The sequence below is a fragment of the Moschus berezovskii genome, chromosome 20 (genome assembly GCF_049115385.1).
Source record: "Moschus berezovskii isolate FMDL1 chromosome 20, NW_MosBer_1.0, whole genome shotgun sequence".
Taxonomy (NCBI): Eukaryota; Metazoa; Chordata; class Mammalia; order Artiodactyla; family Moschidae; genus Moschus; species Moschus berezovskii.
The window spans coordinates 36,230,821-36,242,958 of NC_142479.1; the positions used below are offsets into that span (position 1 = coordinate 36,230,821).

The 12,138-nt window shown below is 45.8% G+C and overlaps 1 protein-coding gene across 2 annotated transcripts in view; it reads right to left on the reverse strand.

Annotated features, from left to right (window-relative positions):
• Positions 1–5,044: 5,044 nt before the first annotated feature.
• TRPV3 (transient receptor potential cation channel subfamily V member 3) overlaps positions 5,045–12,138 on the reverse strand; it is a 29,296-nt gene continuing 22,202 nt past the window's right edge. The window contains exons 13-18 of one of the 2 annotated variants that reach the window (XM_088828787.1): positions 11,500–11,665; positions 9,533–9,599; positions 7,729–8,003; positions 6,167–6,279; positions 5,530–5,609; positions 5,045–5,293 (exon numbers count right to left, since the gene is read on the reverse strand). In XM_088828787.1, the coding sequence (XP_088684913.1) occupies positions 5,196–5,293; positions 5,530–5,609; positions 6,167–6,279; positions 7,729–8,003; positions 9,533–9,599; positions 11,500–11,665 (799 nt within the window). In that variant the 3' untranslated portion in view covers positions 5,045–5,195. The remainder of the gene's footprint in view (positions 5,294–5,529; positions 5,610–6,166; positions 6,280–7,728; positions 8,004–9,532; positions 9,600–11,499; positions 11,666–12,138) is intronic. The other variant, XM_055403763.2, reaches the window with a different exon arrangement.

Below are 12,138 nucleotides of genomic sequence, written 5' to 3' on the forward strand. Positions count from 1 at the left end.
GACCACCAGGGAAGTCCCAATAATCATTCTTAAATGTGGACTTCCCTGGTGGTGCAGTGGCTGAGACTCCACACTCCCAATGCAGGGGACCCCAGTTTGATCCCTGATCTAGGAACTAGATCCCACATGCTACATCTAAAAGATCCCTGTGTACCACAAGTAAGACCCAGTGCAACCAGACAAATTTGTTTTAGTGTGACTCAGGCTAGGCTAACCCACTCTGTTATACAAGCTCATTGACACTACTGGATTAGCATGTACCAACACACCTCAGAAAACCTGGATCCTTGGCCCAGGAAAAAGCACTGTGACCTCAACCTGTCATTCCATCTCTCCAAGTCTCAAATTCCCCAAGTCTCAATTTTCTCTGTTCTGTTGAATGGCAATAGAATACTCATCAAATTATCTACAGAACTGTGGATTAAGATAACCAATATGAATGAAAGCACTTTATAAATAGGGAATTGTATAATCTCAAAGGCTGAAAAAGTTGCAAAATATATTTTGGAAGGTAATTTTTCATAATATCAAAAGTCATAAAACTGTTCATCCTCACTGACCTAGGCATCCCACTTTCAGAATACATCCTATGACAGGGGCACCCACACTTTCTCTATCAATCTACCCAGAATGTTCCCATGGATGGAGCATTCCTAGATTATAGACTGAAGCCTGTTTGAACTAGCATGTGGATTATGTACAAGTCCCATTTCCTTGCCAGTCAAGAAAACATAGCCCAGTGAAGAGTGTTATTCTGAGAATCGTTTGGATGAAGTAATGGACCAAATGCAGCATATTGGTTATTAATAAATTGTTACCCTTCAAGACGCAGCAGCATCTTGGCATTCAAGTTGAGAACTACCATTCTTTCAAAATAACTCAAAAGAATGAAAAAAATGCATATTCATATACATTGGGCAATAATGATAGAAATAGTATCAGCTCTTTCCTATCCATTCCCTTATTGCCTCCTCATAAAGGTTCTGTGTGATAAATAGGAGGGATTTCTACTTGGTCTCCAAGTGGAGCCATGAGTTCATATGCATGCAAAGAGGAGAACCAGCAAGCATGATGGATGGACCCCCCTGCTTGAGGTCATATGACCTGAACCTGTAACATTTTCAGGCTATGACTCCTTGCGCATGTCGCTTCAAATCTCTAGGTCTCCTTTTACTCAAATTCCTCCCAGTTATTGAGTGGTTTAGATGGGTTACTGGATATGATGTACTTTGAGATGTACACATTTGCACAAAGGTAGTATGTCTTAGCACGCTGAGCTGGGACCAATAATTGATTCTTTTAAGTCCAAACAGTGGCCTTCCCTTTATCCACTCATGTTAAGCAACACCCTAAGATTTCAGTCATCATAGTGGCCCTCCTAAGACAAAGATAAAACATGATCATAACAAGGCAAAATAAATATTTATTAGAAATCATTAAAGCAGTTCTTCAATGACACTAAAATGTTCTTACTCCATTTATGACTTCTCTCTTGCACATAGAGTTTCACACACACACAACACTAAAAACAAGGATGTAAATGGAATTTGCAAAGATTAGGCACATTCAGTGAGAACAAGGTAACAATTCTATGTTTGGGACCAAGATCACAGTAAAAAGGTAAATCGATGCAGAGATCAAGTATGGCTTACAGGCCGACAGGATGGTCCATCTATCTGGCCCCTACCCAGAGTCAAAGGACTTAGTCCACCAGGCCTTGTGGAAGGAAAAGAAGGTCAGTAACACCGGGCTCCAGGGCAGAAGCCCTCTAAGAGCTTAGTGACTTCACAGTACAGCCTTGAACTCCTTCTCCCATCCCCCACCCAGGGAGTAAGAGAAGCACCTTTTTTACTTCAAACAGATATATAACTTAATTTCTAGAATAATGGATTCTTCCTGAGGCAGAGTTTAGCTAAAGGAAAATTTCCAGCCACGACTATTATCTGAGCATGTGAGATTCCATTCCTGGAAAATGCTTTCCCCTTAAATTAGTGAAATGTAAATCACTTAAGATATCTTTATACACCTTTGGATTCAGTGTGGTGCGGGGTGTGTGTGTGGTTTTGTGCGCATCTGTATGCACACATTTGAATTTCAAAACCCATCATAGGGATCACAGGGACAGTGCAGACTGCCAGCATGAATCATCTGAGCAAAAAACCTAATCCCCTGACACGTGCCAACCATGAAGGCAGACTCAGATTTACCAAAGAACTGTGCCAAAAAAATAAAATCGCACAGGAGAACATCTGTGGTCCAGAATCAGAACACTCCAGCTTCAACAGCTCTGATACAATCTCCCGCATGACTCTGAACAAGTCCACTTTCCTCTCGGAGCTTTGGTCTCCAGGTGTCAAATAAGAGAACCGGTCCTTTTAAACCAATGCTCTTTGACTCATCACATTCCTTGGTAAACCTGCCTAGGTTGAGACCGTCTAGGATAAAAGCCTTCGGGGAACACCACTGTCAGGAGGAAGATTCACTATAGAAAATGGTCCTGCCAACAAATCCCATCCAGATCCAGAGACAGGTCTCCATATGCATAAGACAAAGATCCAGTTATTGACTTCTGTCTGTCTAACCTCCCAGCTTTTGTTCAAGTGGGAAGTGAAGAGTTATACAGTTTTATCCATGCATATCTAAACCAAAACAATTCTGAATTCCCAGCTGCACAGAGTAGAGCATGGAGCCATGTATCCGAGTTGCTGCCCTTCAAACGAAGACTTCTCTCTATTCAGGATGAAGGCAAGAAGGTAATTCCAGATACAGGATGCTACTCTCCAGGCTAAAAGGAGCTTCAAGTTCATCTGATGATGATCTTTAACAATATCCCTCATATATGCTCTACCAGCGTCTGCTTAAATATCCCCAGTATCACAACTTCCCTGGAGGTCCAGGGTTTAAAACTCCACACTTCCAATGCAGGGAGTGTGGGTTTGATCCCTGGCTGGGAGTGAAGATGGCAAATGCTCTGGGGAAGTGTGGCCAAGGAAAAAAAAAAAAAATCTGAAGAGTTGTTGGACTACATTGAACCATAATCGTTTTCCCTGAAGCTTCCAACTTGGGCCCTAGTTCTGTTCATCTGCAACACATCTGGTCCTCCTGCCTCTGTGATAATCCCCCTAAATCTTCCCTTCTGCCAGAAACATGCCTAGCCCCTTCCTCCCCTGCTCACACCTGAACCTGGTGTGACCACTACAGCCTGGAGCACTGGGCAGCTCCCTGGGTCATCTGAGAGTACAGGGGCTGCTGCCGATTGCAAGGCTGCATCTTCGACTCATCTGTCCCTAACCCAGCCCATCAGGGACACAAGGGCCAAGATTCTGCCCACCCAGGTAAACTGGTGCACAGAGCAGCCAAGAGCAGAGAAAAGGGCCAGGAGTGGACTGCGTGGCCCGCAGTTCTCAGTTTGCTTCTAGTCAGATTAGCTAACCAACAGCCAAGTTATCTAAAAGCTGAATGATTTTGTGCCATTTAAAATTAAAGTTCATGGTTAATATCGTTACAATTTCACCTTGAAAATCCCACCGGACTGTGATGACCTAAAGGGGTGGGATGTGGGGGTAGGGGGCAGGAAGGAGGTTCAAGAGGGAGGGGATATATTTATATTTATGGCTGATTCACATTCTTGCACAGCAGAGACTGACACAACATTGAAATGCAACTATACTAAAAAAAAAAAAAAATTCCCACACGAATCTTACACCAGATAACTGAGTCAGAGTGGATTTTCTGGTTGTTTAAGTTCCAATAGGACTTCTCTACTGGCTCAGATGGTAAAGAATCCCCCTGCAATGCAGGAGACCCGGGTTCATTCTCTGGGTCAGGAAGATCCTCTGGAGAAGGGAATGGCTACCCACACCAATATTCTTGCCTAGAGAATCCCATGAACAGAGGAACCTGGTGGGCTACAGTCCATGGGGTCACAAAAGATATGGACACGACTGATAGACCAACACATTTGAGTAATCTGGAACATTTCTACTCTCTCCACTTCATCTTTGTCCCCAGACTGAGTAATTTCAGGGAAGAAAATCAGAGGATGAGAATCTAAAAATAAGCCCCACGTCTTGGCTCCTCCTCAGATGCCTTCTCCTCTGCTTCAAAATTCACAGTTAAAAAAAAATATTGAATACCAGAGCATTTCAGATATTCTGTAAAATTCCTCCAATGAAAAATACTGATGTGTAAGAGTAACCTCTGAGATTTAAGACCATATAAATAGAGCAGCTGCTATTTCTGTTTCAGATGAAGCCACTATCCCAGCTTGGAAGCCTGCACTGTGCCAGGGCTGGGACAAGGAAACCAGCCAAGATCTTTCACCCAGATCGCAGGCCCTGGCTGGCATGTCTCATGTAGTTTTAAGTATGTAAAGAAAAGCTTTTTGTCCTTGTTCTAGCCACCTTGAGGCCAAGTATATAATACTTACGTCCAACCCCTAAATCCTAAAATCTATTTCTCAGGTTTTAAAATCACACACTTCATTTGAAGTAATTTTCATTTAAAACTGAAATGTCCTTTCTCTACTGAAAAGAAAAACCCTGTGTTAATTATGCTTCTAGAATCGTCTCTCAGTTGGAGACAATCTGAGCCTTGAGTACCAAGGCCACTTATTCTGAGGGTGTTTTCCTGCTCCCTGAAGATTCCAGAAACTCATTCCTCTCTGGCCCCAGGATACCAGGCTCAGCTCAGTCCCCTGTACATTCTAGGATGGGATCAAGAGGCCCTTAAATTCAGGAGATCCAGTCACAGTAGGGGAGATATTAGGGCTAGGGCTAGGGGCTGTCAAGATGTTGACAAGACATTGTCAAGATGTTGGAAGAAGAAAGACTCCTCTCTGTGTTCCTTGGGCCCCTGTCCCTGCCCTGCCATCCTCTCTCCCGGCCAAGTCAACCTGCAGTTGGTGAACACAGGAGCGTCACCCAGGATTCAGGGCTCCTGGAACTCCCAGGCTCAGGACTGCTGGCCATAGGTTTTTACAAGCTCTTTGCCGAATAACAAACTCCAGGGTGTTTCCCACTCAGACAAACTGACAACTGCTCCTTGGTTCAGCTACCCGCTCAGCATGAGGGTGCGTCCCTCGTCTCTGCAGGCAGAGCCAGGTTCCATCGCTCTGCAAAGCCCATAGCACCAAGTCCAGCACCCAGGCTCCAGCATCAGATGGACCACATGAACGTGAGCTCTAGATCCTGCTTTTACACTGAAGTTTCCGGAAATTCATCTATTTCCTCAAATGCATTGAGGGTGGTTTTGCTGTTGCTCCTGGAAGAATCTTGGATTTTGTTGAAATCTGCTTTAAAGACAAAACACTATTTTATAAATACAGCACTCTGCAAGTTGTACCTCCACGTCGGTCTTGGCCCACCACTTGACTTTCAGAAATGTTTCCAACTCAGGTTATAAAATGATAGAGCTGGAAGGGATTAGTTCAACCCTCCTCCCCCATTTTACAGATGGGGAAAATCAGGGTATCCCGGGGTCACATGGTCAGGCAGGAGTGGGCATCATGCTTCCTGACAGCAGTGGTACCTGTCCGTCTCCCGGGCCCCGGATCTTCATTGAGGAAGGAGACATGAGTTTTCCATTCAGTCCACTTTACCTCGTTGATCCTGAGGGTGTGATAATCATTCTCACTATTCCCCAAGCGCACTTCATGAAATACAAACAAATATACTAGCACTGCATTCAGAGTGTCCTCCACGGGGATCAGGAACACGCCTGACTCGTGTGTCCATATCAGTGTTACTGGGGCTTGAAACCTGCCCAAGTGCACATCTTCCCAGGCTTCCAGGATCAGTCTCCTCCCAGGATATGGGACCCAGGAGCTCAGAGAGACATAAGTGGTCCCCTGTGAACCCACACAGGAGAGACAGAAGGACAAAGGGTGCTAGACTGGCAGATCTCTTCTAAGGCAGGTACTGGGCAGGGAGAAGCCACAGAGGCACCTCCAGAAGGGCAGAGTCTCCCCGCTCTCCCTTCTGAGGCTCAGGAAGCCTGTCCCAGGGCCAGCAACCCCAAACAAGCAAACTCCATCTTCTGAGGAGGCGGAACAGACCATGGTCATGGTCCAACAAGCAAATGGCAGCACCATTTCGCTAACATTCACACCGCATGTCTCTTCACCCACCCACAGAGCACCAGCAAAGTGCCCTCCCCCCTCTGTTACCGCAAACACAGCCGGAAATCGTCCTCTGCCACTTTACACAGCTCCCCCATCCGGAATCTGCTCCTCAGCCATTCTGGTAATATTTTCTCAAACTCCAAGATGGTCCTGGCTCTCTGGAAACACAAAGGAGCCTAAGCGTGTCACCGAGGAGACAGCGCCGAGGCGCTGCATGAGTGTGAGTGTGCCCACACACGTACACACACAAGAACTCGCACACACAAGAACACACACACACACTACCAAACAGCCCACTCCACCTGCACAGAATGCTTACTTAATGCATAGATCCTGAGGATCTGGCTAACCTGCTGCTGCTGCTGCTAAGTCACTTCAGTCGTGTCCGACTCTGTGTGACCCCATAGACGGAAGCCCACCAGGCTCCCCTGTCCCTGGGATTCTCCAGGCTAACCTACAGAATTAAAAAACCCAGGGTCTTCTCCGATGGTCCAGTGGTTAAGACTTCGCCTTCCAATGCAGGGGGTGTGGGTTCGATCCCTGGTTGGGGAGTTAAGATCCCACAGGCCTCAAGGCCAAAAAAAAACCCACATAATACAGAAGCAATATTGTAACAAATTCAACAAAGACTTTAAAAAATGAAAGAAAAAGAAAGCCCAGTAAATTTGGAAAAGGTGTTAAAATTATTTTAAACATCACATAAACTATGTTTATGGGAGTCCAGAGTTTCCTAACTGAAAGGTAGGATTCTGAGCTCCCATGGTGAAAGAAGTTTCAGACACCACACAGTCCTATCCCATCTCAGGCTGGGAATCCCCTCAGCAATTTTCCCAACCATAATTTGTCTAATCTCCCCTGAATATTATTGACAATCCATTAAGAAGGCCCTAACAATTAGTAGGAGAAGGAAATGGCAACCCACTCCAGTGTTCTTGCCTGGAGAATGCCAGGGACGGCGGAGCCTGGTCGGCTGCCGTCTGTGGGGTCGCACAGAGTCGGACACGACTGAAGTGACTTAGCAGCAACAATTAGCAACTTCCTTGTATCAGATCAAAGCTTTTCTCCTTCTTGTTCCCCATATGTCCCATTTCTGCCTCTGGGATCACAGAAGAAAGCTGCTCCCTCTTCCCCAAGTAGCTCTGCAAGAAGGAATTCTCACCTTCTTCAACCCAGTTTCAACATCGTCTGTTGTGAGGCATGGTTGCCAGGCCTCTCCCATGCCTGGACCATTCTGTGGGTTAGTGTCCCCAGTGTGTAAGGCCCACAGCATATAAGGAGTATTGAGGGAAGCAGAACTGTCACCTTCATTGTCCTATACCCTATACTCCTCTTAATGCCTAAGGTCACACTTCAACACCCACATATCACACCACTGACTCTAAGCAGAACACAGCCATAAGCCTGAGTACCTCTCACACATGCCATTGTCCAGCCACACTCCCTGGACCCTTTACTCCAGGAACCTACTTTCCTTGAACCTGGCCAAGCACAGGGAGCTTATGCAGGTTTCCAGGCCCCAGCCTAGATCCTCGGATTCCATGTGCTAAACTGAGTCCCCATGACAGGACTCCCCACCCCACCGCCAGACGGGATTCTGCCAGGCTCACCTGTAGGCGCCAGATGCGCTCACTCTCCTTGGAGACGTTCTCCACTGTCTCCCCCATCAGGGCTATGAGCATGTTGAGGAGGAGGACGAAGGTGAGGATGACGTAGGTGATGAGCAGGAACAGGAAGAGGATGGGGTACTTGGAGTTCTGCTGGATATTCAGGTCACCCAGGCCTATGGTGAGCTTGAAGAGTTCCAGCACCGCGTCGCTGAAGCTGCCATAGGAGCTGCAGTTCTCATGGCTCTTGGGGCATTTCTCGATCAGCGAGGCCAGCGCTGTGAGGACACAACAGGGTGTTCTCTGCAGCCTCTCTGTCCAGTCAATGACTCAGTGAACTCATGCATACCTGCACGTGCACACATGCACACATGGACACACATGCACACACCCACTGCTGTCTTCTCTCTGGTTATTGAAATCGCATCTCCAGCCTCAGTTCCTCCGGAAGCCTCATCAGGTTGGTGTTCTGCCTTGACTGACTGCAGAAAGACCTTTCTGCCTAACAAAGCCCAAACTCTTCTCTCCCTTTGCTACCCCACCGTTCAGCCCTTGACCAATCAAGGGCTTGCAGAGTTGAAAATTATAATCTAAAATCTGTGTGTCCCTGGCTCCTCAACCAGGCTTGGGGCTCCCAACTTCCAGTAGCCTGGGTTGTCTCTTCCAAGACTGGCAGGTCCTGAGTCTCCTTCTAATGCTGTGTGGCACGATCTCTGGTCACAGCCTGAGGCTCTTTCTTCTTTTCTTCCCAATGCACTACAGCAGTGGCTCATTACTTAAGGAATGGATGGATGGATGGATGATCAAATTAATCAGTGAGGAAATGGGTGGACGAATAAACAAGCAAGTGAAGGAGCAAATGAATAAGCAAACTGTGACCCAGAAAAGGTACCAGACAGATGGAATCAGCTGCCTAGTTTCAAATGCCAGTGATAACTGGGGAAAAGAACTGGCTTGGGTAAACAAAATCATATCTCTTTAGGCAGAGGTTAGAAGCAAAATCAAGTTTTGCTTTTCCGTCTGTTGTAAACAGAGAGGTTTTTAAGAGGGTTTCCCATCTCTGGTCCCCAGCAGACCAGAGGCTCTCACAGATATATCTGAAGCAATCTATGACAGTAACATGACGTGGAGGGCCAAAGGAGGTTACCTCAATGCATTACTCTACTCCTATTTTTCAAAGACCAACAATCACATTTCTGCAAACTTTAGCTTCCCTATCTGTCAGTTTGGGCCAAAAGCACCTGCCAAACCTATCCGAAGCTGCAAGGGACACATATGATAGATGTGAAGGTGGGAGCCATACCACATAGTGTGGTTGGATAAAAGCGACCTGGTCAAATCCTAGAGCCTCTAAGCCTCAGTTCTCTTATGATCAGAGATGATGATGACTCCTGCCTTGGTCAACACATTGTGAGAAGTAAAGAGATAATCATTGTTATTGTTGCTTAGTTGCTAAGTTGTGTCTGACTCTTTGTGACCCCATGAACTGCAGCATGCCAGGCTTCCCTGTCCTTCACTATCTCCTGGAGTTTGCTCAAACTCATGTCCTTTGAGTCAGTGATGTTTTCTAAGCATCTCATCCTCTGCCACCCACTTCTCCTCTTGCCCTCAGTCATTCCCAGCACCAGGGTCTTTTCCAGTGAGCTGACTCTTCGCATAGATAATCACTGGGAAATGCTGATCACAGTGAGCATTCCACTGGTGACAGATATAATTGCTGCTGAGGCTCCTGCATGCTCTGTGATGTTAATGTCTACATAAAGGGCTTTACAAATGTGGCAGTTGCTATTATTTGTAAATCATTTACCTACTCCAAATCCAAGTAAGAACACGATATATACAAACAAGAACTTCAGAACATCATGCAAAATGACCTACAAAGAAAGAAATATGATTCAAGGGTAAGGTTTGAGCACATATTCGCTATAGACTGATCTCCTGCTTCCCACCCTCTCCTGGGTTTGCACCCCAACCATGCCCTCATTCACTCGGGCCACTCTTCCGTGACTCTCCCCGGATCCTCCTGATGCTCCCTCCACAGCTCAGCATTGGGCCCACCTGTTCCAGAAAGACTCTTCTATTCGTCCTCTCCACCCTCCTCCCTCCTAAAACATTGTCTGTTTCTGTCCTTGCCGATACAGGCTTCACATCAGCACCTCTCCTTATAGAATCTCACACCGAGAATCCTCACTCTTCCTGGAAGTGGCCGTGTGCTGGGGCCAGCTCACACCAGCTCACAAGAGCTGACTGTCACACTCTCGTGAATTTCCTGAGCTGGTTGCTAAACAAGCCATGACTAAGAATTGGATTGCATAAACATAATTAAATAAATTACATTAGAAACAAAGATAATAAGCAGTCAAAACATCACTTCCAAGTGACTTTACTATATTTTACAATTATTTAGGCTTTTTTTTTTCTTTTTTGGCCCTCCATGTGGCTTGCAGGATCTTAGTTTCCCTAACAGAGATTGAAATCACGCCTTCCTCAGTGAAAGCCCAGAGTCTTAACCACTGGACTGCCAGGGAAGTCCTAACAATTACCTAGAATTTTAAGGCTATTTACATCTATTGTAGCCATATGTTGGAAACAGTATATAATGATGCTTTACTGCGCTTCCTTTCCCGATTCTGTATTCATGTTGGTAACTGGAAATCAGCCATGATGGGTGATTTATACCATAGATTTACACCATAGAAACTGGTGAAAGCTATAAGTCAGAGATTGTTGATTGTCTAGATCTGGATTTAGCACAATGATAAAAAAAATGTTAAGGCAGATAAAACTTTAACAATGTATCCTCTCTGTGGCTGTTATATTGCGAATAGTACAAAAACATGGATGAAATATTCTAGTATTTGCAAACTATTATTCAATTCAGCAAATAAGTGTCTCAGAATCATTGACAAATAAATGCAATTTCAACACGTATTCATTGTTTGCTTTTCACCTTCCTCATTAAAGCAAAGGAAAGGACTTCCCTGGTGGGACAGTGGATAGGAATCCACCCGCCAATGCAGAGGACACAGGTTCGATCCCTGATCCTGGAAGATCCCACATGCCGTGGAGAAACTAAGCCCGTGAGACAGAACTACTGAGCCCATGCTCTAGAGCCCATGAGCCACAACTACTGAGCCCACGTACTGCAACCACTGAAGCCCACATGCCCTGGAGCCGGGGCTCCACAAGAAAAGCCACCGCAATGAGGAACCCTCACACCACAACTGGAGAGTAGCTCCCACTCGCTGCAACTAGAGAAAGTCCATGCACAGCAACAAAACCCAGGGTAGCCCCCCAAAAATATTTTAATTATTTATTTTTAAAAAGCAAAGGAAAACTTCAGGCACCATTTATATTGGCATAATGTTCACTTGGCAATTGCAACCATAGGTTGGTTAACAGATACGAGTTAAATTAACAGATACAAGTTAAACCAAAATCAACAAGTTATTTGGTGAGACTCAACTAGCCATGTGGAATTTACAACAAAAAAGTATTGCATATTTATTATTATTTGTAACTTGCATGCTACACCATCCTTTATATGGTAAACATCTATAATAAACATATCTACATGGGTATATATTATATATGCATATTTTCCCTCCAAGACCCTGAGCAAGGGCAAAGGGAGACCATGGAGAGAAAGAGCAGTGGTCTGTCCCTTGGGTGAGTCTCTTTTCCTTTCCAGACCTCAGTTTCCCCATCTGAAGAGTGGGCCTTCTCTGAGGGCCCCTCCCTGCCAATCTCTGATGCTCAGCATCCCCAGCGTACCTTCTGGATCATGACGCTGTACATGCCCATGGACTGGAACCCCCGCGTGTAGTAGAGCATGTTCGCCCAGCCCAGGGCCATGGCCAGCACAAGGCAGGCGAGGTACTCTTTGTAGGCAAACAAGTACAAGAAGACAGACAGTATCACAAGCACAGCCTGGGCAAAACTGTTCAGGAGACACAGGAAACAGGGCCTTACTTACTTCTCCTCAGCATCAGGGCATTTACGTCCAAACCCTCCAACCTCCCTTAAGCCCTGAACAACGACCCTGGTGCGTGGCACCAAAGAGACAGCCGAGGCTGCCCCAGATGTGCTGGACCACATCTAAAACACAGCCTTGCGGACTGCATTGCCAGATGCAAGTCAGGGCTGGTTGTAGTTGACAAGGACTTTTTAAAAGATAGAGTTCCCCAGGGCCCAATAGATTTTGGTTCAGATGGCCCAGGGTGCTTGCCAGGAGGTTGGATGTTTTTTAAATCACCCATGTGATTTGTGATTCCCACAGAGATTGAGGAACTCTGGAGTAGACGAAGGATGAAGTGAAACATTCCATTTTTAATCAAAATGACAAAGCTGACAACATGTATACTCAAACGTCAATCATAACAAAAGTCCTCCATAACCTACTTTGAGAAGTCT